This window comes from Trachypithecus francoisi, unplaced genomic scaffold (assembly GCF_009764315.1).
Source record: "Trachypithecus francoisi isolate TF-2019V2 unplaced genomic scaffold, Tfra_2.0 Lachesis_group3, whole genome shotgun sequence".
NCBI classification, from domain to species: domain Eukaryota; kingdom Metazoa; phylum Chordata; class Mammalia; order Primates; family Cercopithecidae; genus Trachypithecus; species Trachypithecus francoisi.
In genome coordinates, this window is record NW_022681468.1 from 122,161,047 (window position 1) to 122,186,811 (window position 25,765).

Genomic DNA, 25,765 nt, shown 5'->3' on the forward strand with positions numbered 1-25,765 from the left:
TCTGTGTGGATTATGTTCTGTAAACTCAGGAAACTTTCCTTTTTTAACCACATGAAAACTATTTGTGTCATTGTTTTCCAGATGCACCCTTACAGTCCTCAACATCTACAGGATCTCAGTTTCCTTTGTACACAATCATTCCTAACGTTGTAGCTAAGAATACCACCTTTTTGATACACTATGGGATTACAGCCCCATTATTTTGAGTAATATCAGTCAAATTCCAGAAGCAGGATAGTACTCGTAATAAACTAAGTTGTTGTAATGACCTTTTGCCTGTCTCTTACACTTCTAGTCATTTCGCTTCTTACTCAAACTGTCTTTCTCTGATCAAGAAGTTCTTCTATAGATATCGATCATAAATAACACTTATTATTCTCTGGTTTCCAGCAGAGGATAGAGCATTTACATGATTTTATAGCATACTATTAATAAGAGGACTGTTCCTGCCTTAAGGAAACTCATTCTGTCTAGATTGGTATCTCTCGTACTGTGCCAGGAATGTGTGTAATAAGTGGAATCTTACATTTTCAGAATATGAATAGATTCCATTGGTGAGGATAACTTTTTTATATAACTGCCTTATATTGTATGTTTATTTAATTGCTTTAGTTTCTGGAATATTCTTTTTTTTCCACTTGAAAGTTTTTAGTTTATTAATCATGAAAAAACCACAGTGGCCACAGATAACATCCTTCCAGCACCTTTACTCCTTCGGCTTTTTGCCAGCACCAACACTGGCCTTTGCAGTCTGCCTGACTTTCTTCATGCTGTTCTTGCATTCCTTTCATTGCTTTCTTGAGGTCTTTTTCTTCTCACACAGGTCATGTCTTGTAAGTCTATGTTTGTGTTCCTTTTTGTTTGCATAATCCAAGGAATCATAAATTATGCCAAAGCCAGTAGTCTTGCCACCACCAAAATGAGTTCTGAATTCAAAGATGACATCTGGTGTGGTCTTGTACATTTTGGCTACTTTTCCCCAAATTTCTGTCTTAGGTAGTGTTGCCTTCCTGGGGTGAAGGACATCAGTGACCATTTGTTTTCTCTGAAGTAGTTGGTTGGTCATGAACTTTCCAGTTTGGATAGTTACCATGTCGTTCGTGATGGTGGTCAATCCTCAGACAGCTAAAGAGGAAAGGAGTTTCTCTAGAGTATTCTTATCGGGAGCTCCAAGCTCTGTATTTGTTTTTTTTTCCTTGTACAATGTGAACTAACAACTAAATAAACAGGATAACAAAACCATAGTCATTTGAAAATATGGCTTGGGGGATATATACGTAACATTTTCTTTTCTTTTCTTTTCTTTTCTTTTCTTTTTTGAGATGGAGTTTTGCTGTTGTTACCCAGGCTGGAATGGTGCCATCTTGGCTCACCACAACCTCCGCCTCCTGGGTTCAAGCGATTCTCCTGCCTCAGCCTCCTGAGTAGCTGGGATTACAGGCATGCGCCACCACACCCGGCTAATTTTGTGTTTTTTAGTAGAGACGGGGTTTCTCCATGTTGGTCAGGCTGGTCTCGAACTCCCAACCTCAGGTGATCTGCCCGCCTTGGCCTCCCAAAGTGCTGGGAGTGTAGGCGTGAGCCACCGTGCCCGGCCATATTTTTGTGAATGTGTATGTATATCTGTATGAGTGTTGTGTATAAATATGTGTATTTCCCTCCCTGATTAGATGACTTCCCAGAATCTACAGGAGTAAAGCGAATTGTTCAAGCCCTGAATGCCAATGTGTGGTCCAATGTAGTGATGAAGAATGGTAAGTAACTTGGGACTCAAGTCATTTTTTTCCTCTTATTCCTTGTAAGTTTTAAATTATTCAGATACATGTGGGACCATTAGTACTATATGAAATCTGTAGATTTATTCCAATTTCAATTCCCTGATTGAAGGAAGTGCCAAAGGTAGCATTTCTAGGAATTTTTCATATATGTTTAATAGTTAATTCAGTAAGAATTTAGAGGTTGCCTGTAATACACCCAGCATTGTCTTTGGCTTTGAGAAGTACCTCCAAAATTATAAGACATAGACCCTATTATTAAGGAGCTCCTAGTCCAGCTATGAAATTCAAGCATGTACTTTTCTTCTTTTTTTTTTTTTTTTTTTTTTTTTTGAGACGGAGTCTCGCTCTGTCGCCCAGGCTGGAGTGCAGTTGCCAGATCTCAGCTCACTGCAAGCTCCGCCCCCCGGGTTTACGCCATTCTCCTGCCTCAGCCTCCCGAGTAGCTGGGACTACAGGCGCCCGCCACCTCGCCCGGCTACTTTTTTGTATTTTTTAGTAGAGACGGGGTTTCACCGTATTAGCCAGGATGGTCTCGATCTCCTGACCGCGTGATCCACCCGTCTCGGCCTCCCAAAGTGCTGGGATTACAGGCTTGAGCCACCGCGCCCGGCCAGGCATGTACTTTTCAAATGCCAGGTAACTATGCAAAGCAATCTGTGAAGAGTACAGATGACTGATGCAGGCAGTAAAGTGCGTAGAATCAGAAATATGGCTGTTGTGTTAGGCTCAAGTATAGATAGAGAGCTTCAAGGAGAAAGTGTGTCCTGACAGTAGTTTTCACAGGAAGGTCAAGATTTGGACTGATGAAAGGGGAGAGCAGCAAGTGGAGAAGGAAGCATGACATAGAGAATAACAATTGTATGTTCTGACCAGCTTGGGCAACATGGTGAGAGCCCATCTCTATAAAAATTAGCTGGTCATGGTGGTATGCATAGCCTGTGGTCCCTGCTACCTGGGAAGCTGAGAAGGGGGAATTGCTTGAGCCCAAGAAGTCAAGGCTGCAGTGAGCTGTCGTTACGCCACTGCGTACCAGCCTGGGCAACAAAAAAAGTTGTGTGTTCTAGGGTCACTAAGAGAATATCACCTAGCATTTGGAGCTAGCTTAGAGAGAGGCCTGTATGCCAGTCAGGAGAATTATAGCTTTTTCCTGTAAAAATTGGTGAGTCACTGGAGTTTTTTAAATAAGGGGTTGATGCAAAAAAGGTGGTGTGTAGGGAGGTTTGACAATTGAAGAAAGTCAAGATAGAGTCTGAAGTAAGGGAGACCAGAGCTTTTGCAGCAGTTCAAGAGTGAGGTGCTGGGGCTGGGGGTAATGTAGTGGCAGTGGCCGTGAGGCAGAAGACTGGATCTGAAGTGCGATCTGAAGAGGGTAGGCTAGTGCACACTGGCCTCTTATAGTCTGCATTAGTTCCCTAGGGCTATGGTAACAAAGTACCACAAACCATATGACATAGAACAACATGAATGCATTGTCTCATAGTTCTGAAAGCCAGAAATCCAAAATCAGGGTATTGGCAGGGCCATGGTCCCTCTGAAGGTGCCAGGGAAGGGTCTGTTTCAGGCCTGTCTTCTAGCTTCCGGTAGTTACTTAGCTTGTGGCAGCATAACTCCAGCCTTCACATGGTATTTTCCCTAGGTGCCTGTCTGTGTTCACATTTTACAGTCACATCGAAGTAGAGATCTATCTACTGCAGTATGACCTCATCTTAAAATATCTGCAGTCAGCCTGTCCAAATAGGGTCACATTCTGAGATACTGGAGGTTAGGAGTTCAGCATACAAATTTGGTGGGGGATACAATTCAGTCCATAACATAGTCTTTTAGGAATTGCTTCCTGTATAGGGTTTTTCTGTCTTATAGCTCTGGGCTGCCTCAACAAGTATGCTGAGTGAGACACTATAGAAGGGAATGAGAAAAATCATATTTTACAGCCAGGCGATGTGGCTCACATCTGTAATCCCAGCACTTTGGGAGGCTGAGGTAGGTGGATCACAAGGTCAGGAGATCAAGACCATCCTGGCCAACATTGTGATACCCTGTCTCTACTTAAAAAATACAAAAATTGGCCGGGCGCGGTGGCTCAAGCCTGTAATCCCAGCACTTTGGGAGGCCGAGACGGGCGGATCACGAGGTCAGGAGATCGAGACCATCCTGGCGAACACGGTGAAACCCCGTCTCTACTAAAAATACAAAAACTAGCCGGGCGACGTGGCGGGCGCCTGTAGTCCCAGCTACTCGGGAGGCTGAGGCAGGAGAATGGCGTAAACCGGGAGGCGGAGCTTGCAGTGAGCTGAGATCCGGCCACTGCACTCCAGCCTGGGCGACAGAGCGAGACTCCGCCTCAAAAAAAAAAAAAAAAAATACAAAAATTAGCTGGGTGTGGTGGCACGTGACTGTAGTCCCAACTACTTGGGAGGCTGAGGCAGGAGAATCACTTGAACCAGGGAGTCAGAGGTGGCAGTGAGCTGAGATCGTGCCACTGCACTCCAGCCTGGCAACAGAGCAAGACTCCATCTCAAAAAAAAAAAAACACACACACACACAAAATGAAAAAATCGTATTTTACAGTGAACTTACCCCATCTTCCCTGATAAAGGTCAAGTAGAAGACCAGTTTTATAGAAATAGAATATTTCCCTTCAATGTTTGGTAGACCCTTGAGTGTTAAGTGAGATTGGTGCCCTGAAGCTTTTCTGAGGTCTGATCTAACCCTTGTCATCATTAGAGAAGTTCCTTCTGGCATGATAAGGTATCCCTTCCTCTCCTTTTCTTCCCTCTCCATCCTCCTTCCTCCTTTTTTCTTTCTAGGAGGAATCTTATTATGTCTGTTACATAGAATTGCAAGGGTGCTAGATTCTATTTTATTGATGTAGCAATCTAGATAGATCTAGAAAGAATAAGGAGTTTTTTGGGTTTTTTTTTTTTCCTTCGCCAACATTTTTTTTTTTTTTTTAGTCAGAGTCTCGCTCTGTTGCCCAGGCTGGAGTACAGTGGTGCAATATTGGCTCACTGCAACCTCTGCCTCCCGGGTTCAAGCAATTCTCCTGCCTCAGCCTCCTGAGTAGCCAGGATTACAGGTGCCCACCACCACTCCCAGCTAATTTTTGTATTTTTAGTAGAGACAGGGGTGTTTCACCATGTTGGTCAGGCTGGTCTCGAACTCCTGGACCACGCGATCTGCCTGCCTCGGCCTCCAAAATTTTGGGATTACAGGCGTGAACCACCCCACCTGCCTCTCCAACCTTTATTTTAGGTTCAAGGAGCACATGTGCAGATTTGTTACGTGGGTAAATTGTGTGTTGCTGGGGTTTGGTGTGCAAATGATTTTGTCACCCAGGTCACAGGTAGTGAGCATAGTACCTGATAGGTAGTTTTTCAAACCTCACCCTCCTCCTACTATCTCCCCTCAAGTAGGCCCCAGTGTCTGTTGGGCCTCTTTTTATCTCCATGTGTATTCAATGTTTAGCTCCCACTAATAAGCGGGAACATGTAGTATTTGGTTTTTTGTTGTTGTTGCTGTTTTTACTTCACTTAGGATTATGGCCTCCAGCTGTGTCCATGTTGCGGCAAAGGATATGACTTTCTTCGTTTTTATGCCTGTGTAGTATTCCGTGGTGTATGTGTACCACATTTTTTAATCCAGTCCACCGTTGATGGGCATCTACGTTGATTCTATGTCTTTGCTATTGTGAATAGTGTTGTGATGAACATACACATTCATGTGTCTTTTTGGTAGAATGATTTACATTCCTTTGGGTGTATACTCAGTAATGGGATCGCTGGGTTGAATGGTAATTCTATTTTAAGTTCTTTGAGAAGTCTCCAAACTACTTTCCACAGTGCCTGAACTAATTTACAGTCCCACCAGCAGTGCATAAGTACTACCCTTTCCTCTGCAACCTCACCAACATCTGTTACTTTCTAACCTTTTAATCATAGCCAGAATAAGGAGTTTTTCATTTATGTGTTTATCTCTCTGTTACCAGAACAAACTCAAATTAAGACTTGGTCCTTCTCATTCATTTATTCAGCAAATTCTTGTTGAGCATTTACCATAGGAAGGCTATAAAAATAAGATTTGGAACATAAACTGGATCAATTTAGAATAAAATTATATTCAGTGGTGCTTGTTATATTTATGAGAACTATTTTCACAAAATCTTCTTTGGCTTTATTCACTTTTTGAAAAATCTGTGTCCCAAGTTCATATGTTAAAGAACTATTGCCTTGTAATGTACACTTATGGCTATAAATTGAGAAGCTGGACTAAACAGGCTTTATTACTTTGGAAGTATGGTCAAAGGTGTTTCCTGAAAAAAATGCCATTTTACTTGTTTTAGACACTAAACAATATTCTTAAAAGAACTGCAAAGCAAGGAGGTACATTGTGGATTTTTCATGGTTCTTTGCCCTGAGGTTTCCTCGCTTTCTTTTTTTTTTCTTTAGAGTACTGGTACACTAGTTTCCTGTTAACCAAAAAACAACATACTGCCATTAATTAGCCTAATTTCATGTTTAAGAGGATCCTGGTGTAAGTGGTATGAAGATACAATGAATGACATTTTGATGCAACCCAGGTCTTAGGAAGTGTGAAGGACATCCTTTTAGAGCCCTGCATCTTTCTTTAGAGACAAAGCTCTCTGAATGTATGATGGGTCATATTACTCTTCCAGGGTAACCTACCTCCTATGCTGTTTGTAGAGCCTGCTTTGCTGGCGATCTGTCTGCGTGCCCAGTGAACTGTGCCTTCCTCAGCCTGCTTTTCTTGAATGTCCAAGTGTTGTCTGCCAACAGGTGCTCAGACTGGTTCATTTGTTTTAGGAGTCTCTGTTTTTCCTACTCTTTTTTTCTCTATTTTCTCCCCTTTTCTCTTTTTTAAATTGTGGTTAAATATACATAAGATTTACCATTTAAAATATACATTTCAGTGGCAGTAAGTGCATTCACATTGTTGTATAACTATTGCCACCAACAAAACTTTTTAAACCAAAAAGTTTTTTTAATTGAAAAGTTTGTTGACAAAGTAAAAAACATAATAGAGGTACTGATTACCTTTTTAAAGACATAAATAATGACCAACTTTTGTTGTTTTGGTTAGAAAAATTACTATAATCACAATTGATTCTTTGGGATTATTACATTGGAAAATTATATAATGCCAGTTGATTATTTGGGATTATGTATTGTCTAGTTAGTATTTATTGAGCAGTAATAGAACATTTAGGTTATGTCATGCCACTAATTTTGAACAGTTGCAGAAAAATATTTGTTTGAAACTCTTTTAAAAATATTTAAATATGCTCTATTTGAAAAAACAATTCCAGTTCTTGTAAGGATTATGAACATCTAGATGTTGCAACAAATGGCTCTGAAAACACACAAATCTAACTCAGGTTTTATTTCTGTGCAGTTTCTTGGACATTTGACATTCAAAGGTCGAATATTTTATCTGAAAATCTAGTTAATTAAAAATATAAGAGATGAATTGCATTCCTTCCTGCCCTCCGCCCAGATAAAGTGGATGTGTTTTCTATATGGGAATTCATGATTTAATGAGGGATTATTATAAGTCTGAACAACTTACTTGGTTATAGAATATCTTCATAACTTTTTTCCTTTAGTCTCTTCTTAAAAGTTAGTAATACACAAGCAACCAAAGGAAAAATAGATAAATTGGACTTCATCAAAATTAAAAATGTTCATACTTCAAAGGACACTGTCAGGAAAGTGAAGGATAAAAGGCAACCCTCAAAATGAGGGACAATATTTGTAAAACATGTATCTTATAAGGATCAGCAGAATGTATCTGGAATATATAAAGAACTCTTACAACTTAGTAGTAAAAAGACAACTAATCCAGTATAAAAATGGTTAAGAATTTGGATAGGCAAGAAGATACACAAATGGCCAGTAAGAACATGAAAAGATGCTTAACGTTGGCTGGGCATGGTGGCTTACGCCCGAAATCCCAGCACTTTGGGAGGTCGAGGCAGGAGGATTTTTTGAGGTCAGGCATTCAAAACCAACCTGGGCAACATAGTGAGAACTTTGTCTCTTCAAAAAACATTTAAAAATCAGCCAGCCGGGGTGGCATGCACCTGTAGTCCCAGCTGCTGGAGAGGCTGAGGCAGGAAGGATCACTTGAGCCTAGAGTTCAGTGCTGTGGTGATCTAAGATTGTGCCACTGTACTCCAGCCTGGGCAACAGACACCCCAATTCAGTATTGAAAAAGGAAAAAAAAGAAAAGAAAGAAAAGATGATTAACATCATTAGTCACCAGGAAAATGCACATCACAACAATGAAATACCACTTCACACTAGGATGGCGAGGGTCCGAAAGATAATGTTGCCGAGGATGTAGAGAAATTAGAATCCTTGTACACTGATGGTGGGAATATAAAATGGTGCTGCAGCCACTTTAGAGAGTTTAGTAGTTGCTCAAAAAGTTAAACATTGGCCGGGCACGGTGGCTCACGCCTGTAATCCCAGCACTCTGGGAGGCCGAGGCGGGTGGATCGCAAAGTCAGGAGATCGAGACCATCCTGGCTAACACGGTGAAACCCCGTCTCTACTAAAAAATATAAAAAATTAGCCGGGCGAGGTGGCGGGCGTCTGTAGTCCCAGCTGCTTGGGAGGCTGAGGCAGGAGAATGGCATGAACCCAGGAGGCGGAGCTTGCAGTGAGCCGAGATCGCGCCACTGCACGCCAACCTGGGCGACAGAGCGAGACTCCATCTTAAAAATAAAAAAAAAGCTTAAACATAGATTTACCATGTGACCCAACAGTTCCACTCTTGGCTGTATACGCAAGAGAACTGGAAACATGGGCACACAAAATAGTATGTATAAGTGTTCAGAGCAGTATTATTCATAATTGCCAAAAAGTGAGAAAAACTGCTGAAAACAAAATGTGGTGTATCCATACAATGGACTATTATTCAATCATAAAAATGAAGCATGCTACAATATGGATGATCTTCAAAAATGTTATGCTAAGTGAAAAAAGTCTGACATGAAAGGCTACATACTGTAGGATTTCATTCATATGAAATATCCAGAATAGTTAAATGCGTAAAGATAGAAAGTAGATTAGTGGTTCCCAGGGGCTGGGAGGAGAGGTTGCTCATGGGTATGGCATTTCTTTCTGGGGTGATGAAAATGTTCTGGAATTAAATGGTGGTGGTGGTTGCACAACTTTGTGAGTATACTAAAAACCACTGAATCATTTTTAAAAGGCTGGATTTTATGATATGTAAATTAAATCTCAATAGAAAAGGAGGAAGGAAATGATACCACCAATGATGATAATAGTGGTAATAATAGAAAAGGTGGTGGTGGTGATGATGGAAAAGGGAGAAGTGGCAGTGATACTAATAGCACCTGATGGTATATGTGCACAATCTCATTTAATCCTCACAAAAGCCACATGAGTTAGGCTCAGTGAAGCCAAGTAATTTCCCCAAGGTCATATAGCTCATCAGTTCTCAAACTTGTTTGCACATTGGAATCACCTGGGAACTTTAGTGACTTAGGAAGCTTTTAAAACCTATGCTACCTGAGCCTCACCCAAGGGAGGAGCAGCTACAGTGTTTTTTAAGTGCCTCGAGGATTCAAATATACAGCCATGGTTGAGAACCACTGACATAAATGATAGTCTTCTAGTTCTAACTTGTAAGAGTCTGTGCTTAATCCATGGGAATAAATTCAGCATTTTGAAAGCCACATTAGCCCCTTGCCTGACCTGCTTTCTCCAATTCCTAAATTATGTAGTATTGAAAAGTGACTTTCGGCCAGGCGCGGTGGCTCACGCCTGTAATCCCAGCACTTTGGGAGGCCGAGGTAGGCAGATCAGTTGAGGCCAGGGGTTCGAGACCAGTCTAGCCAACATGGTGAAACCTCATCTCTACAAAAAATAAAAAAGTTAGCTAGGCGTGGTGGTACACGCCTGTAATCACAGCTACTTGGGAGGCTGAAGCATAATAATCACTTCAACTCGGAAGGCAGAGGCTGCAGTGAGCTGAGATTGCACCACTGCACTCCAGCCTGGGCAACAGAGTGAGACTCTGCTCAAAAAAAAAAAAAAAAAGAAAAAGAAAAGTGACTTTTCAAGTCAGAGAAAGAAGACAGGACTCTGTTTAATATGGAGTCACCTATAGGGAAGGTGAAAATAGTAGACATTCCTTCTCGTACTTCCTCTGTACTTGTTTCTAGTGTGGTTTAGTATCATGCAGAGGTCAGCAGTGCTGTGACAGTCCTTCTTGAGATCTGAAGGAAATAATACAGCTTTTATAAGTAGCTAATTGTCTGGGAGCATAATTTAGGTGCTGAGGGTATCTGGGTCATTTGAGTTTTCTTCTGCTGGCCTCTCTAGTCCATATTTAGGCTCCAGTTTCAAATGTTGATTCATTCATACAAAAAATATTTCTTGAGTACTTGCTCTGTGCAAAGTATTGGTCTGTTTGGGATGTATCAGTGAACAGATTAAACAAAAATGTCTGTCCTTAGGAGCTTTCATTCTGGTGGGAGGCTATAGTCAATAAACAATACAAGCAATTAGTATGTTATATAGTATATTAGGAGATGATAAGTGATATGGGAAAATAATAAAGCAGAGTTAGGGACATGGAGATTGCTGTGTAGATTGCAGTGTTAAATAAGGTGGTTCAAGGTGGGTCTTCTTGAGATTTGAGCAAGGAGATGAGGTGTTTCACCATGTGAATATCTGGGAGAAAAACATACCAGGGACAGGGGACAGCTATAGCAAAGGTCCTAAGGTGAGAGCACGCCTGGTGCGTTTGAAGGATATATTAGGATGCTTGCTGGCTGAGCAGGAGAGGTCAGAGAAGTAACAAAGGGCTAGATTATTTGGGGCTTTGAAGGCCATCGTAATAACTTTGACATTTACTAAGAGTAAACTAGGGGACTGTTGCAGGGTATTGAGTGGGAAAGTGACATGATCTGACAAGGTCTAAAAAGATCACTCTGGCTGCTCTGTGGAGAGTAGATGATGAGGGTGAAGAGCAACCAAGATCTCTTAGGGGCCTATTGTAATGTTCCAAATGAGATAGAATGATGGCTAAGATTGGGGCTGGGACAATGAAAGTGGTAAGGAAAGGCTGAATTCCAGATATATTGTGAGATAGAGCCAGCATGGTTTCTTGCTGCTTTAGATATGAGATACGAGAGAAAGAGAGCAGTCAAGGAAGACAACAGGATTTGGGCCTGAACGCTTAAAAGATTAGTTGCCGTCAACTGAAATGAGGCAGCTATAAGGTGAAGCAAACAGGGTCACATATCAGTAGTTCAGTTTTAGACATGTTGAGTTTGACGTGGCTACTGATACCTCCAAGTGGCTGCTAGACCTCCAAGTGGAGATATCAAGTAGCCAGTTTGCGAGATGTGTGGAATTTGGGGAGAAAGGCATTTAAAACCTGAGCCTTGATAAGATCACCAAGGGAGTGAATGCAGTACTTAAAGAAGACCAGGGACTCAGCCCAGGGACACTGCAACATCAAGAGACAGGGAGAAGAGAAGGCACCAGTAAAGGAGACTGAGGAAGAAAGGTCAATGAGGTAGGAAAACCAGGAGAGTGGAGTCTTATTCTGGAAGCAAAAGTGAAGAGTGTTTCAAGGTGGAAGGAGGGGTCGCCTATGCCAAATGCTGCTAATAGGTCAAGTAGGATGAGAATAGAGAGCTGACCGTTGGATTTAGCATTAGTGACCTTGAAGAGCAGTTTCGGTGAAATAGGTTGAAAGAGAAAAATTGAAGATAGTGACTATAAAAACTCTTGAAAATTTTGCGGGAAAGGGGAGCAAAGAAATAGGTGAGAGCTGGAGAGAAAAATGGGGTTGAGATTTTTATTGTTTGAGATGAGAACAAGAGCAGCACATTCATAAGCTGATGGAAAAGATCCAATAGAGGGTGACAAATGGATGAAGTAGGAAAGAGAAGGGAGACTTGCCGGAGTGATATCCTTGAGTAGGTAGAAGGGATGGGCTCCAGTGTACAAGTGGAGGGACTGGCTTTGCACAGGAGGAGGAAAGTAAACCTAGAAAGGCATGGGAAAGGGGGTGTGTGGATGCAAATGGGGCTCAGTGGGGAGATGTGGCATGAGAATCTGTGGAAGTTTCTTCTGATTGCTTCAGTTTTCTCAGTGAAGTAGGAGGCCAGGATATCACTTGAGAGGGCAGAAGGGAGGAAGTAGCATTAGGATTTGAGGAGAGAGGAGAAAATGTGAAGTAGTCATTTGGGAGAGAGAGAGTAAATGAACCTATAGGGATGTGACATATGATTTGCCAGGCAGCATTAAGGGACCCAACTTGAAATTTGGTGTCATAAAACTAAAGTCAAGTCAGGCAGCATGGGTGTGTGTGTGTGTGTGCGCGCGCGCATGTGCATGTAGTAATCAGTTCTGCTTTTGCTAAGCAAATGTTATCACAGCAAGAGAGAGGCAAGGGATTCAGTAGTATATATAAGAGATTAATTATAATGATCATGGAATTTACGCTAAAAAGGGGAGAGTGGAAATCAATTGGAGTGGGTCAGTAAAAAGATGGTAGTTTTGAGTCCTGGTGCAGTTGAAGGATAATTGGGTTAAGGTACTATAGGGAGAGAGAGGGACTTGGAAAAACAGGTGATGCATGAAGTTGAAATTATGGAGGGGTTGTAGTTATTGGTAATAATAAGGTCTGGGTATGACCTTGCGGGGGAGTACGTGGCTGCAGTAGTGTAGAGGACAACATCCATGAAATGGAGGAATTCAATAAACTGAGACACAGATTGGTTGAATGTTTGTCTATATATTGAACTTGCTAAAAATTAAGACATTTGCCTTCAAATAGTTTGTGTGAGAATATCAGTAGGCTCCTATATTCAGAGATTTTAGCAATCGTTTAATCCAGTGATTCTCAACTGAGACCCAGTAGGGGTATGGAAATACATATCACATGCTTTACAAGCCCTCTGAAGATGTTGATTGCCTGGCTCCCATTGAGAATCACTTAACTATTAAGCGCTATTATTAAGTGGTTGATAGATGTGCCCTCAACTGCATTGGGTAGAAACTGTTAGGAACTTTTGAGCTAGTCTGTTCATCCAGTACAGGAATGGCTTCTATAGCATCCTTCAGGATCATACACCCTTTTTGGCTGAACGCTTTAAATAACAGCACCTTGTGAAGCAGTCTAGAAGCAATTAATTGCATAGAGAACTCCAAGAACTGTTTTGTTCATTCTTAGCAGATAGAATATATTTTTATGCTGGTAGCTTAAGCACTTAAACAAGGAAAGGATATATATTTTACTTTGTGTCATAATACTGAGAGGAGTGGTGAAAATTTTATCTGTCGGTGTATTTCCCCTTGCTTCTACCTTGTTACTAGCTTTCATTTTGATGACTCTTTTTCCTAGTCTCCCTAGGAGGTGAAGAAAGTTCCAATAGAATTGGAAAAGATTTAGCTCAGGGAGACTGAAATGACCAAGGGGATGGGAACAATGGAAATTATCTAATATAATAAGTAAGTGTGGACAAACCAGAGCTGAGAAGAGATTTAATTGGAATCTGTATTACAGGGTATGTATAAGGCAGATATGGACCCGATTTCCCAAATTCCAGATTGCTATAACTCAGAGACATTCCCTAAATCTTAAAATGAAGGCCTTACTGTACATAGCAGGCAGTAATCTATGGAGTACTTCATATTAAGAGATGATCTAGGCAAAAAGTAGATATGATTCAATAAGCCTACAGTGAATTCTCATTAATGACGATTGTACCTAATTCAAATTGAAAAGTACTTGGCCTAAACTTTTGAGTCTGTTATTTTGAAAAGCAATCATGTTTTTCTTCCCAGTATTTATCTATGCAGTATTTTTACTAGGTCCTCTACTAGTTAGGTTCACCCAGATTACATGTTCTTGTGTTTTAGGAAACTTAATAAGGAGCATTGTTTTGTTTGGCATGATAGTGCTTGTGAATTAGCCTGATGAAAACATTTAGAACATACAATCTCCATGCATGCATCTGCTATGGCTTCTTCCTTTTACAGGTGGGGAAAAACAGGACCCAAAGAGGAGGGGTAACATGCTCATATTTACACAGTGAGTTTGTAGCCAACGTGAGACCACATGACAGGTGTCCTGATTAAGAGTGTTACATGTTTTTCCATGACAGTGTGTTGGTTTATATTACTGGGCAGTTGGAGAAACTAGCACAGAGTAGTTAAATAATTTACCTTAAGTTGCGTGGGAAATCACTGGCCAAGCCAGATGAGTTCATTGGCTACAAAACTCCCCTTAGCCTAGGTGCTCTCTGACATGAGTAAGATTTTAATGAGACTGTGTGGAAATGATGATGATAGCTGAGATTTTGGGCTTTTTGGCTTATTTCTTTTAAATAGATCCTTTTAAATAATTTAGGCCATCTGGAATGATGGAGATGCTTTATCCCACGGTCTTTGCACTTAATCCAAAGTACAGCTAAGGATAGTTAATTTAATACTCATGCATTCCTTATAAATGAAAGATAGTTTATATTTATTTTTAATTATTTTACTTGGAGTCACAACAGGTTATTATTCTCTTTGGTTTGAATTATAATTCTTATTTGTACATAGTAGGTGCTGTTAATGTCTTTTTGTTAATTAATATCAGATTTAAGGGCAAACAGGTTAAATTACAGTACTATAGTTATAGGCAAATTATTATTCTAGAAAGAGATTTGTAAATTTTCCTGATAGACATAACTTCCCTCCCTCCCTTCCTTCCTTCCTTCCTTCCTTCCTTCCTTCCTTCCTTCCTCTCTCTCTCTCTCTCTCCTCTCTCTCTCTCTCTCTCTTTCATTATATTTGAAGTTCTGGGGTACATGTGCACAACATGCAGTTTTGTTACATATGTATACATGTGCCATGTTGGTGTGCTGCACCCATTAACTCGTCATTTACATTAGGTATATCTTCTAATGCTATCCCTCCCCCCTCCTCCCACCACACAACAGGCCTCAGTGTGTGATGTTCTCCTTCCTGTGTCCAAGTGTTCTTATTGTTCAATTCCCACCTATGAGTGAGAACATGCGGTGTTTGGTTTTCTGTCCTTGCGATAGTTTGCTGAGAATGATGGTTTCCAGCTTCATCCATGTCCCTATAAAGGACATGAACACATCCTTTTTTATGGCTGCATAGTATTCCATAGTGTATATGTGCCACATTTTCTTAATCTATTCTATCATTGATGGGCATTTAGTTGGTTCCAAGTCTTTGCTATTGTGAATAGTGCCACAATAAACATACATGTGCATGTGTCTTTATAGCAGCATGATTTATAATCCTTTGGGTATATACCCAGTAATGGGATTGCTGGGTCAAATGGTATTTCTAGTTCTAGATCCTTGAGGAATTGCCACACTGTCTTCCACAATGGTTGAACTAGTTTACAGTCCCACCAACAGTGTAAAAGTATTCCTATTTCTCCACATCCTTTCCAGCACCTGTTGTTTCCTGACTTCTTAATGATCGCCATTCTAACTGGTGTGAGATAGTATCTCATTGTGGTTTTGATTTGCATCTCTCTGATGGCCAGTGGTGATGAGCATTTATTCATGTGGATAGACATAGCTTCTATATTAACTCAGAACTTGGTTTTATATTCTTGGCTCCACCAGTGTCTTGTTTCATTAAGCCAAAGCATGCATTTTAAAATTTTTTTACTTTTTATTTTAGAATCGGGGGTACATGTACAGGAATTCTAATTATTCCATTGCCCAATAGGTAGTGTTTCAGTCCTTGCCTCACTCCCTCCCACTTTGAAGTCTCAGTGTTGACTCTTCCCATCTTTTTGTCCATGTGCACTTAGTATTTAGCTCCCACTTGTGAGAACATAGAGTGTTTGGTTTTCTGTTCCTGCCTTAATTCACTTAGGATAATGGCCTCCAGCTGCACCCATGCTGCTGTAAAGGATATGATTTTGTTCTTTTTTATAGCTATGTAGTATTCCATGTTGTACATGTACCACATTTTCTTTGTCTAATCCACCGTTGATAGGTACCTGGGTTGATTCCCCATCTTTGCTATTGTGAATGGTACAAAGCATGCATAAGAAACAGGGGCATTATTGCTCCAAAGGGGTGAACATTAATTCTTGAGGAGCAAAAAATCTTTACTCTTTTATCTATAAGGCACAAATAAATGTGCAACACATAAACACATATACAGTATATCTGTGGTATTAATATTTCAGTGGGAAGGTGTGTCAAAATTAGGGGGAAAATGTCTTAAAAGGCTCCTGGTGAGGCCAGCCATACTGAAAACAGTTGAGAAACACTGAGCTGAAGGATCTGGTTGCATGTGCTAAGCTCTACCCTAGAGGAAATTCCCAGATACCATTGGATTCATTGTGACGGTCAAACTTTTAGGGAAGTCAGAATTTCCGCTATGCGTTAAAGGTACGACTTCTCATGGGCTAGGAAATGAAGTGGTTAGGACTGCCTTTACATGTGAGTGGCACTTTTTAGATATCTACAGTCATAGAAATTTTCATTGTCTATACCGTCTTTTCTTAAAATTCCTTAACCTCAAAGTTTGGCTGTAGCTGAAGGAAAGGGATGTAGATAAAATCTCAGCTGCTTAGTCGAGTTACCCACAGTCATATCAGGGTCTGGTTTGTGGCTGTGGAAATCAACCATTTGGACCTGTCATTTATAATTTGATAATGTCCCTTTATTGTCATCATGAAAGAAGAAACTGTGGGTCAGTGCTTTTTCCCAAATGTGACAAGTTTTTAAAAGTTGATTGCTTCTGCCATACCCCCTCTATGGTCTCCAGTGAGATGTCTTCTCTTTCAATTTGTCTGGTACATCAAATAACCTAATTGCAAACCTAGATGATCTAGGCATCATACTCAGTACTGTGTCTTAAATTGAGAGGCACCTGGTAAGTAAGAGTTGGTTTTAAGGGCAAGGAAAAGAAGATGGTAAGTAGATGCCTGATGAGTTGTTTTTTGTTTGTTTGTTTGTTTGTTTGTTTTAGACTAGGTTGTCACTGTTTCACATGAGAGGGTAGTATTATGTACAGTGACCTTGTTTAAAGTGTCAGTTTAATGTTACCACTAAGACCCTGCCCCAGCTTTATCACCTGAGCACTAACAAGTGCTGTGTGGAGTTTAGTCCGCGCTGGTAACTCTTGAGTATTCAGTGGGTCTTTTAACAATTACCACCATGGAGGAGAGAGCAAGGAAGAGAAATGCTGTGATCTTTTACTGTTTCTAATCAGTGAAAGAGGGATTAGATTAAACAAATGTTACAGAGTTGTGACTTTGATCCCCCATTGGTAAGCAGTAATTGTAGAGACTGGATTTCAAAAGCCCTGAAAGTTTACTTTCAATCTATCTATTATAGTTTAATCCCCAGTAATGCAGGTGGAGGAGGATTAGTGGAATTTTAATAGTAGAAACAACAATTCTTTCTGTCGTAGTTTTCTGTTTTCCCATTATAAATGGAAAGAATTGATCATTTATTAACGTGTATCCCCCTGAATTTACCTGTAACAAGAGTCCATGGCAGAAATCCCAGATTCCAATTCAAGGACTCATTTGCAGCTGCTGTACAGAGCAGTGGTTAAGAAATGTGTACCTGCTGGGCGTGGTGGCTCACGTCTGTAATCCCAGCACTTTGGGAGGCAAGGCAGGTGGATCACGAGGTCAGGAGTTTGAGACCAGCCTGGCCAACATGGTGAAACCCCATCTCTACTAAAAATACAAAAATCAGCTGGGTGTGGTGGTATACACCTGTAGTCCCAGCTACTTAGGAGGCTGAGGCAGGAGGATCACTTGAACCCGGGAGGTGGAGGTTGCAGTGAGCCGAGATTGTGCCACTGCACTCCAACCTGGTGACAGAGTGAGACACCATCTCAAAAAAATAGAAATGTGTACCTAAACACAAGGTCTATCTGTGATACCTGGGCTGTTCTCCTGAGAAAGCAGATGGCTAATGCCTTAAATGAAATTGTTTTTCTAAAGTAAATGATGATTAAATACAAATTTGGGCCGGGCGCGGTGGCTCAAGCCTGTAATCCCAGCACTTTGGGAGGCCGAGACGGGCGGATCACGAGGTCAGGAGATCGAGACCATCCTGGCTAACACAGTGAAACCCCGTCTCTACTAAAAAAAATACAAAAAACTAGCCAGGCGAGGTGGCGGGTGCCTGTAGTCCCAGCTACTCGGGAGGCTGAGCCAGGAGAATGGCGTAAACCCGGGAGGCGGAGCTTGCAGTGAGCTGAGATCTGGCCACTGCACTCCAGCCCGGGCTAGAGCGAGACTCCGTCTCAAAAAAAAAAAAAAAAAAAAAATATAAAATCAGTTAGAGGAGAATGGTTAATGAAGACAGTTCTAGTCAGGTCTGTCTTTACCCGTGAAAGACACTGCTCTTGGAAAATGGCTTCATGTCTTTGGACCCGTTTCCTAACCTCTAGGATGGTAGAACTCTAGGATAATGTAGAATTATATTAATTTTACTTTCTATGAAATTGAGTTCCTTGATTCAGACTTAGTTGCTTCTCTTTTTAACCCAGCACCTAATATTGTGGAGCCAAAAAAATGGATACTCTCTGACTGTTGTCTAAATGTGAATGTTGTGGTAAAAAATTAAATAAGTATGTGTTGATTTCTATCTGTGTATGTGGGGGTTGTGTGTATAGAAGGCATAATTTGATGGAGGAGATTGTCTTGTAAGAGAAAAAGGGGAAGAGAAAATAAAAAATAAGAAAGAATAAGTGTATGAGTAAAATGGTGAGACTTTGTTTTAAAAGTGTACCCTTAAAATTAACTATAAGCAAATGAATCATGGGAAATCTCTTCAAATTAGTTACCCTGGAGGCACTGCTCTTCTACTGCCATCTTGCAAAAACATTTTTAGTACTTTCGTTGGAATTATTTTTAGACCTGGGTATGAACCACTTAAGTCATCTTTATTTATTTCTTTTTCATGGTAAAGTCTTGTACTGGTTCTGAATGATTTTTGACTTGATTCTGAACATTCCTTTTAGGATTTTCAAGAGTGTGCTTCAAGTTCTGGAGATAGGACTTTGCAATGGAACTATTATTGGAATTAGAATAAAGCTTTCCTTTACAACTCTGGAGAGAATAGTACTCACTCTGATGTTTAGTTCAGTTTATTAAGATTTGTGTGTATGTGTGCATAGGAAAAAAAAAAAAAACAACTAGGAAGACATAATACCAGAGTATTAGTTGGTGTCTTTGGTGATTTAATTTTATTCTTTTTTTTTTTTTTCCAAGACAGAGTCTTGCTCTGTTGCACAGGCTGGAGTGCAGTGGCATGATCTCAGCTCACTGCAACCTCCGACTCCTGGGTTCAAGCAATTCTCCTGCCTCAGCCTCCCCAGTAGCTGGGACTACAGGCACACGCCACCATGCCCAGCTAATTTTTGTATTTTTAGTAGGGACAAGGTTTTACCACGTTGGCCAGGCTGGTCTCGAGCTCTTGGCCTCATGATCCTCCCGTCTCGGCCTCCCAAAGTGCTGGGATTACAGGTATGAGCCACTGCGCCCAGCCTAATTTTCTTCTTCGTACTTTTCTCTTTTTTCCAAATTTTCTACAATGACTATATTATTTATAATCCGGAAAAAGAGAAAAAAATAGTATTATTACTTTCTGGTCATGTTCATTATATGTTCTTGACATGTGAGCAGGTGTCCCAGATATCATAGGAGAGCGGGTTCACTTTCCTGAATCTAAAGCCAGGTGGTAGAACCAGGTATGGTGCCTAGGCCTGTTTCTTTAATAAGTACTATTTTTAATAATGGATTTCAAAGTTTGCCCTTTTCAAGCAGTAGTTTAGTGAAAAAGAATAAATTGATTCTAATTATTTTATGATTTCAAAAAACATTTTACTTCAATTTGCCAAGAAGTGGATTGTGATATCAAAGTGTAAGTTTATCTCTCTGATGCTAGTGAAATCATTTCCTTCTTTTTTTTTTTTTTTTTTTTTTTGAGGCGGAGTCTCGCTCTGTCGCCCAGGCTGGAGTGCAGTGGCCGGATCTCAGCTCACTGCAAGCTCCGCCTCCCGGGTTTACGCCATTCTCCTGCCTCAGCCTCCCGAGTAGCTGGGACTACAGGCGCCCGCCACCTCACCCGGCTAGTTTTTGTATTTTTAGTAGAGACGGGGTTTCACTGTATTAGCCAGGAGGGTCTCGATCTCCTGACCTCGTGATCCGCCCGTCTCGGCCTCCCAAAGTGCTGGGATTACAGGCTTGAGCCACCGCGCCCGGCCTCCATTTCCTTCTTAAAACAATTTTTTATTCAAACAGTGTGGTTTGATTGAAGAATAATATCTTTCAAAAATAGGTACAACTTATCTATGCAAATTGAAATATCTTAGTAAGTTTGGTCATGCTTATCACTCGGATGGAAAAGAACGTGTTTATAATAAAGGAAAAACATTTTATGCAGGGAAGGGGATATAAAGACAACTTTAAATATGGAAAAAATTTAAGACGATGCCAAATAATTGCTACATTAAGGAAATAAAAACTGAAATATGAACACAAAATAGCTAGGAGGTCGTCTGTTAGGCATGTTGTGGGGTGTGGTCATGGAAATTCTTAATATTTGAGTCATATATAAACATTTAGAATAAAAACTAACTTACATAGCTAGTGCTTGCAACCCCTGCCTGACAGTTCTATTAGGCATTCAGTGGATATTTCAACCTCTCTCCTGTATACTCAGCACTATGCTGGAGGCTGTGCGGTGTAGAACCATTAGCGATTGTCCACATCTGCAAGGAGTTTATAGTATAGTTGAGGATGGCATTTTGACTCGAGATGGCATTTTGACTCAAGATGAGTATTAATACTAGCATGTTCTCTGAAGGGCCAGTTGAATAGTAAGGACAACAAGGACAAATGGCACAGAGGGAGAAGTAATTAGTGGCTGAAGTCATCTAGAGAAGTTTCTCAGAGTAGGGGGAGGATATTTTCCGTGCTGACAAGAGAGAATGATTGAGTCTTTTTAATGTTGTTTTTTTTTCTCTTTTTTCATTGAAAATCTTTGTTATATTCCTTACTTAAAAGTAAGGACTTAAAAACCTGAGGATTTTAGCCAGAATTTTCCTGTTCTAATTAGACCTGTGTCAGTAGTTCTCAACTGGAAGTGATTTTGCCCCTCAGGGGACATTTAGCAGTCTTATAGGCATCTAGTGGGTAGAGGCAGGGGATGCACAGGACACCCCTCTTTCCCACCTACCCACACACCAAAGAATTCTCCAGCTGGAAATGTCAGTAATACTGAGATTCAAAACCCCTGGTCTACATGTGCTTGAGGGACAGTGAAGAGGCTACCATTTGTTTTATGTGACCAATGCCTCAAGGAGTTATAGGGCTGGGCTGTGAACCGTTAGTCAGTGGCACATGATTAATTATTCAGTCCTGAGTTATTCACCTTACTTCAGTGAAAATCACAGTCTAAACCAGGGACTTAATGAAGGATTACTGACAAAAGAGAACTATATATGAATGAAACATCATCTTTTTGCACTTCACCCAAGTTTGTATCATATCCAGTAAGCCAGTAGTTGTGTATCAAAACATTGTCCATGTCTCAACTCTTTACATGTTATCAAGACCTCTGGCCTTCATGGAAAGAGTATAGACTTTAGAATCAGAGAGTCCTAGATTTCAAGTTCTGATTCCAGCTGTGTGACTTTGGATAAGTTACCTAATCTCTCTGAGTTATAGTTTGTTCTGTAAAAGAGAATGATAAAAAAATCTTCTGTAAAAGACGATAATACAATAAAGAAGACATATATTTATTTCTGTTGTTTGTAGAAGGCATGCTTTGATTGTTATGAGGATTAAAGAAACGTTATAAGTACCTAAAATATTACCTTGCACATATTTAGCACTTGATAAATGTTATCTATTACTAACCCTTAGGAAAACTTTGCAAGGTAAATATTGTCATACCCACTGTGTAAATGTAGAAACTGAGGTTCAGAGAAGGTATAGCTTGTGTAAAACCACACAGTAAATAGTAGAAGTAGGATTCACATCCATGCCTTATTTCCAAATTCATATGCTTGTCATATTACCTTGATAAATAATGGAGAAGGGAAAAGATCAGAAAAATTAAAAGGAAAAAAATACTTTTTAAAAAGCGACTTTTCCCCTTCCCCCAAACTGAAATTTTCCCCTTTGCCTAGGTTTTGAATTCTCTAAATGTTTCATGTAAGTCAAAATTGCTATGAGAAATGCATTTTATGCTTCTAAAATATCAAGTGTGCCCTTAGATTTGTAAAGAGGCGGCCAAATAATTTCATATATTTCAAGTTTTTTTAACTTCTTATTGTTAAAAAAAATCATCTCCAGGCTTAAGAATTTCCCATTTAAAATCTTTATTCTAGAGGCTATAGTTTTGTTTCTGACACTTTCTGGAAGAATCTATGCTAATGAGCAGCACCGCCAGATTTTTTCATGATACTTTCATTTTTATCCATGCATCCACTGGTGTCCAACTTACTAGACTACTAAAACTGAATCAGATGTTTTTAGGACCAGAGTTTAATATACTTATTGTGCCTTACAGAATAATTTATTTTACATCACTTAACAGCTTCCCCTTTCTGCATCCCCAAAGTTCCATAAGAATCAGCTGAGGAGATGAATCTATTTATTCCTTCCTAGTCTAGAGTTTTGGGGCATCAATAAAACCGTAGATGCTAGAGCCAGTTTCAACAACTACCTGCTAAAGGAATAAATCCTTCTTAATAGGGATGACATTTCCATGCCCTGAATCCTGGGGAGAAAAATCTAGCAAGCAAGAAAAGATTTATGTAATTCTTTTCTATGAGAAGAATTGTTGTACAGTGAGTGCATGTGGATGGAATTTTAATAAACATTGAACCAGGCAGAACAGAATTTTTTAAAAAGCCACAGGTATATAAAATATCATCTAAGTTTTTTGAGCAATGTTAATATGCAAGCAGTCTACTTTGGATAAACAAAAATGAATTGTTTTTCTCATTGTGTTAATTTGTATGTTTCTAAGTTCCTTAAAACATAAGCAGCGGAACATAATGAACTCTCTTGTTAGTTGACTAAATTCTTCATTGTTGATAATATCAGTAAAAGTCCTTCTAGCTTATGTATAATTAGCCTGAAACCTGATTGTAAACTCTTAGTCAATTGTGAACCTGATTAATTTGTCTAAGGTCACACAGGTAGACAGAGCCAGGAATGAAAGACAAGTTTTCTGACCACCAGTCCAGTTTTCTTCCTGCTATTTTGACTTTTTCATAATTTTATCCATTCTAATTGGGTGTTAATTTTTTTCAAAGTTTTTAATTGTGATAAATACACAGCATAAAATTATTAAATTTCAAAAAATCGGCCGGGCACGGCAGCTCATGCCTGTAATCCCAGCACTTTGGGGGGGCCGAGGCAGGTGGATCACAAGGTCAGTAGATCGAGATCATCCTGGCTAACACAGTGAAACCCCGACTCTACTAAAAATAGAAAAATTAGCCAGGCGTGATGGCAGGCGCCTGTAGTCCCAGCTACTTGGGAGGCTGAGTCAGGAGAATGGCGTGAACCTGGGAGGCGGAGCTTGCAGTGAGCCGAGATCACGCCACTGCACTTCAGCCTGGGCCACAGAACCAGACTCCGTCTCCAAAAAAAAAAAAAATTTTTCAAAAAAATCTCTTTGAATAGGTAAATAATACATGAACATGTAACAAAAATGAAAGGTTTACAGTATACAGTGATGAGTCTAGCTCCTACTCCTAACTCCTGTCCATCCCAGTTCTCCTTACAGGCAGCCACTGTAAGGAATGAGGCATTTCAAATAGACTGCTTTGGTTTCATAACATGCATAAACTGACATTGTATTGCATTATTCTTTGAGTTGCAGTCCGGCCTGCCAAGTTTGGGGGTTGCCTAACAGAGGAAAAATATAAGCTGTGGAATTAGAATATGGAGAGATTTATGAACTGAATTGGAAAATTACCCAAGGTCCAAGTTATTTCCAGTAATAGAAGTGAAGACTCTCTTACAGAAGTAGTTTATTACTCAGATATTACCTTTTGTACAAATAGCTTAAAGTATATTATAAGAGCACTCATGTATATCTTCATGACAGGTAAAATCCATGTCTGAGTATTACATAACTACGTACAGCTACTTTAAAATCAACACCACATTGGCCAAAAGAAAGAACCATGCTGATGTTTGAAATAAACATCCTTAGGCTCTGAAACTGTCATCGTAGGACACAGCATGGATCTGCTTCTCTTGGGCCACTGAGCCTACATGTCCTACCCTGCTGAAACCTTAGCCCCCTGTCTTTAGATTGGACACCAGGCCTTTGGATGAGGAGATAAGGGGGGCTCCAGGAGTACACATGAACCTCTGACCATGCTGCCACTGTTGAGGTTGTACAGAATGAAAAGCAGTAGGGCAGCAGCAGCCTCTTAGTTGTGCCCAGACCAAGGTAGCTTTTAATGCAGAGGTACTGGGTTGATAGCTGCGTATGACTGCCTCTGTGGCGAGAGTCAAGCTCCAGAAATCTGCAGGCTACAGCCTAGCAGGCCACATTTGAGGCTTCATCCCAGTTTAAAAAGCAGATCTTCCCAAGTGAAAGGAATAAGAAAGGACACTGCAAAGTTTCTCTCTTTTGATATCTCTATATGAGCAACTCTCTGGCAGGGGAAAGGGTGTAGGGAATTTATAGGTGGTTTAGAGAAAGAGAGATGAGAGTAGGTCAGGGAAGAGATAGGGAGAGGAAAGGCAAGGTGGGAGAAAGTTGTCTTTTTGAGAGAGAAAGTCTTTGACTTCTGTACTGTTACTCTTGGATTATAGTCTCATGTTCTATTATTCTCATGTTCTAAGGCAGTGTTTTTCGAACTGCTGTGTTCATAAGACCCTCCTGGAGTACTTGCTAAAAGTTGAGATTCCATGATCTCTATCCTAACGATGCTGACTCAGTGAATCTCGGGTAGAGTCCTTGAATACTAGGATAGTTTTAATAAAGTGTTCCAGGTCATTCTGGGGAACACTGCTGGATCAAGGCTGGCCCTTGTACTCTGAACAGTGCTAGATGTTTTGCTCCAGATTTGTCCTCCATTGTAAATACAAACAGCATACTGGGATCCTTAACTGCAGTTGCTTCATTCATATCTAAATTAGAGCTTTTTTCTTTTTCTTTTTTTTCGAGACAGAGTCTCTCGCACTGTTGCCTAGCCTGGAGTGCAGTGGTGCAATCTCAGGTCACTGCAGCCTCCGCCTGCTGGGTTCAAGCGATTCTCCTGCCTCAGCCTCCCGAGTAGCTGAGATTACAGGCACCCACCACCATGCCCGGCTAATTTTTTGTATTTTTAGTAGAGACGAGGCTTCACCATGTTGGCCAGACTGGTCTTGAACTCCTGAGCTTGTGATCCGCCCGCCTCAGCCTCCCAAAGTGCTGGGATTACAGGTGTGAGCCACCGCACCCAGCCCTGGAGCTTTTTTCAAAAAGCATTCATATTCCTTTTCACCTGATATGAATGCCTTTGTTGATTTTTTAAATGATTTTGATTATTTAAAACAATGGAATATTAGTTCCTAGTGGCTATTAAAGCATTAGTGCTATTAATCTTTGCAAATAGAACCACTGGCCTTTTGTTTGTCTATAATGGCCCTGCTATTATTTTCCACCTGGACTAATAGTCTGTGCTTTTTTTTAAAAATGTACTTTAAAAAAGTGTATTCAGGGCCAGGGGTGTCGCTCAAGCCTGTAATCTTGGCACTTTGGAAAGCTGATTCAGGAGATGGCTTGAGGCCAGGAGTTCAAGACCAGCCTGGGCAACATAATGAGACCCTGTCTCTACAAAAAACAAGAAACAATTAAAAAAAAAAAAATAGCCAGGTACAGTGGCAGGCACCTGTATTCCCACCTACTCAGGAGGCTGAGGAAGGCGGGTCACTTGAGCCTAGGAGTTCAAGGTTGCATT

The 25,765-nt window shown here is 40.5% G+C and overlaps 2 protein-coding genes across 5 annotated transcripts in view; one reads left to right on the top strand and one right to left on the bottom strand.

The window, feature by feature from the left end:
* Nucleotides 1–25,765, top strand: part of AAGAB (alpha and gamma adaptin binding protein) — a 61,184-nt gene that overhangs the window by 26,764 nt on the left and 8,655 nt on the right. For all 4 annotated transcript variants that reach the window (XM_033189651.1, XM_033189650.1, XM_033189654.1 and 1 more), the window contains exon 5: nt 1,671–1,754. In XM_033189651.1, coding sequence (XP_033045542.1) covers nt 1,671–1,754 — 84 coding nt within the window. The remainder of the gene's footprint in view (nt 1–1,670; nt 1,755–25,765) is intronic.
* LOC117070465 (40S ribosomal protein S24-like) lies at nt 745–1,093 on the bottom strand. The gene has a single exon (XM_033189655.1). It carries the CDS (start codon nt 1,091–1,093, stop codon nt 788–790), a length of 306 nt encoding a protein of 101 aa, XP_033045546.1. The 3' UTR covers nt 745–787.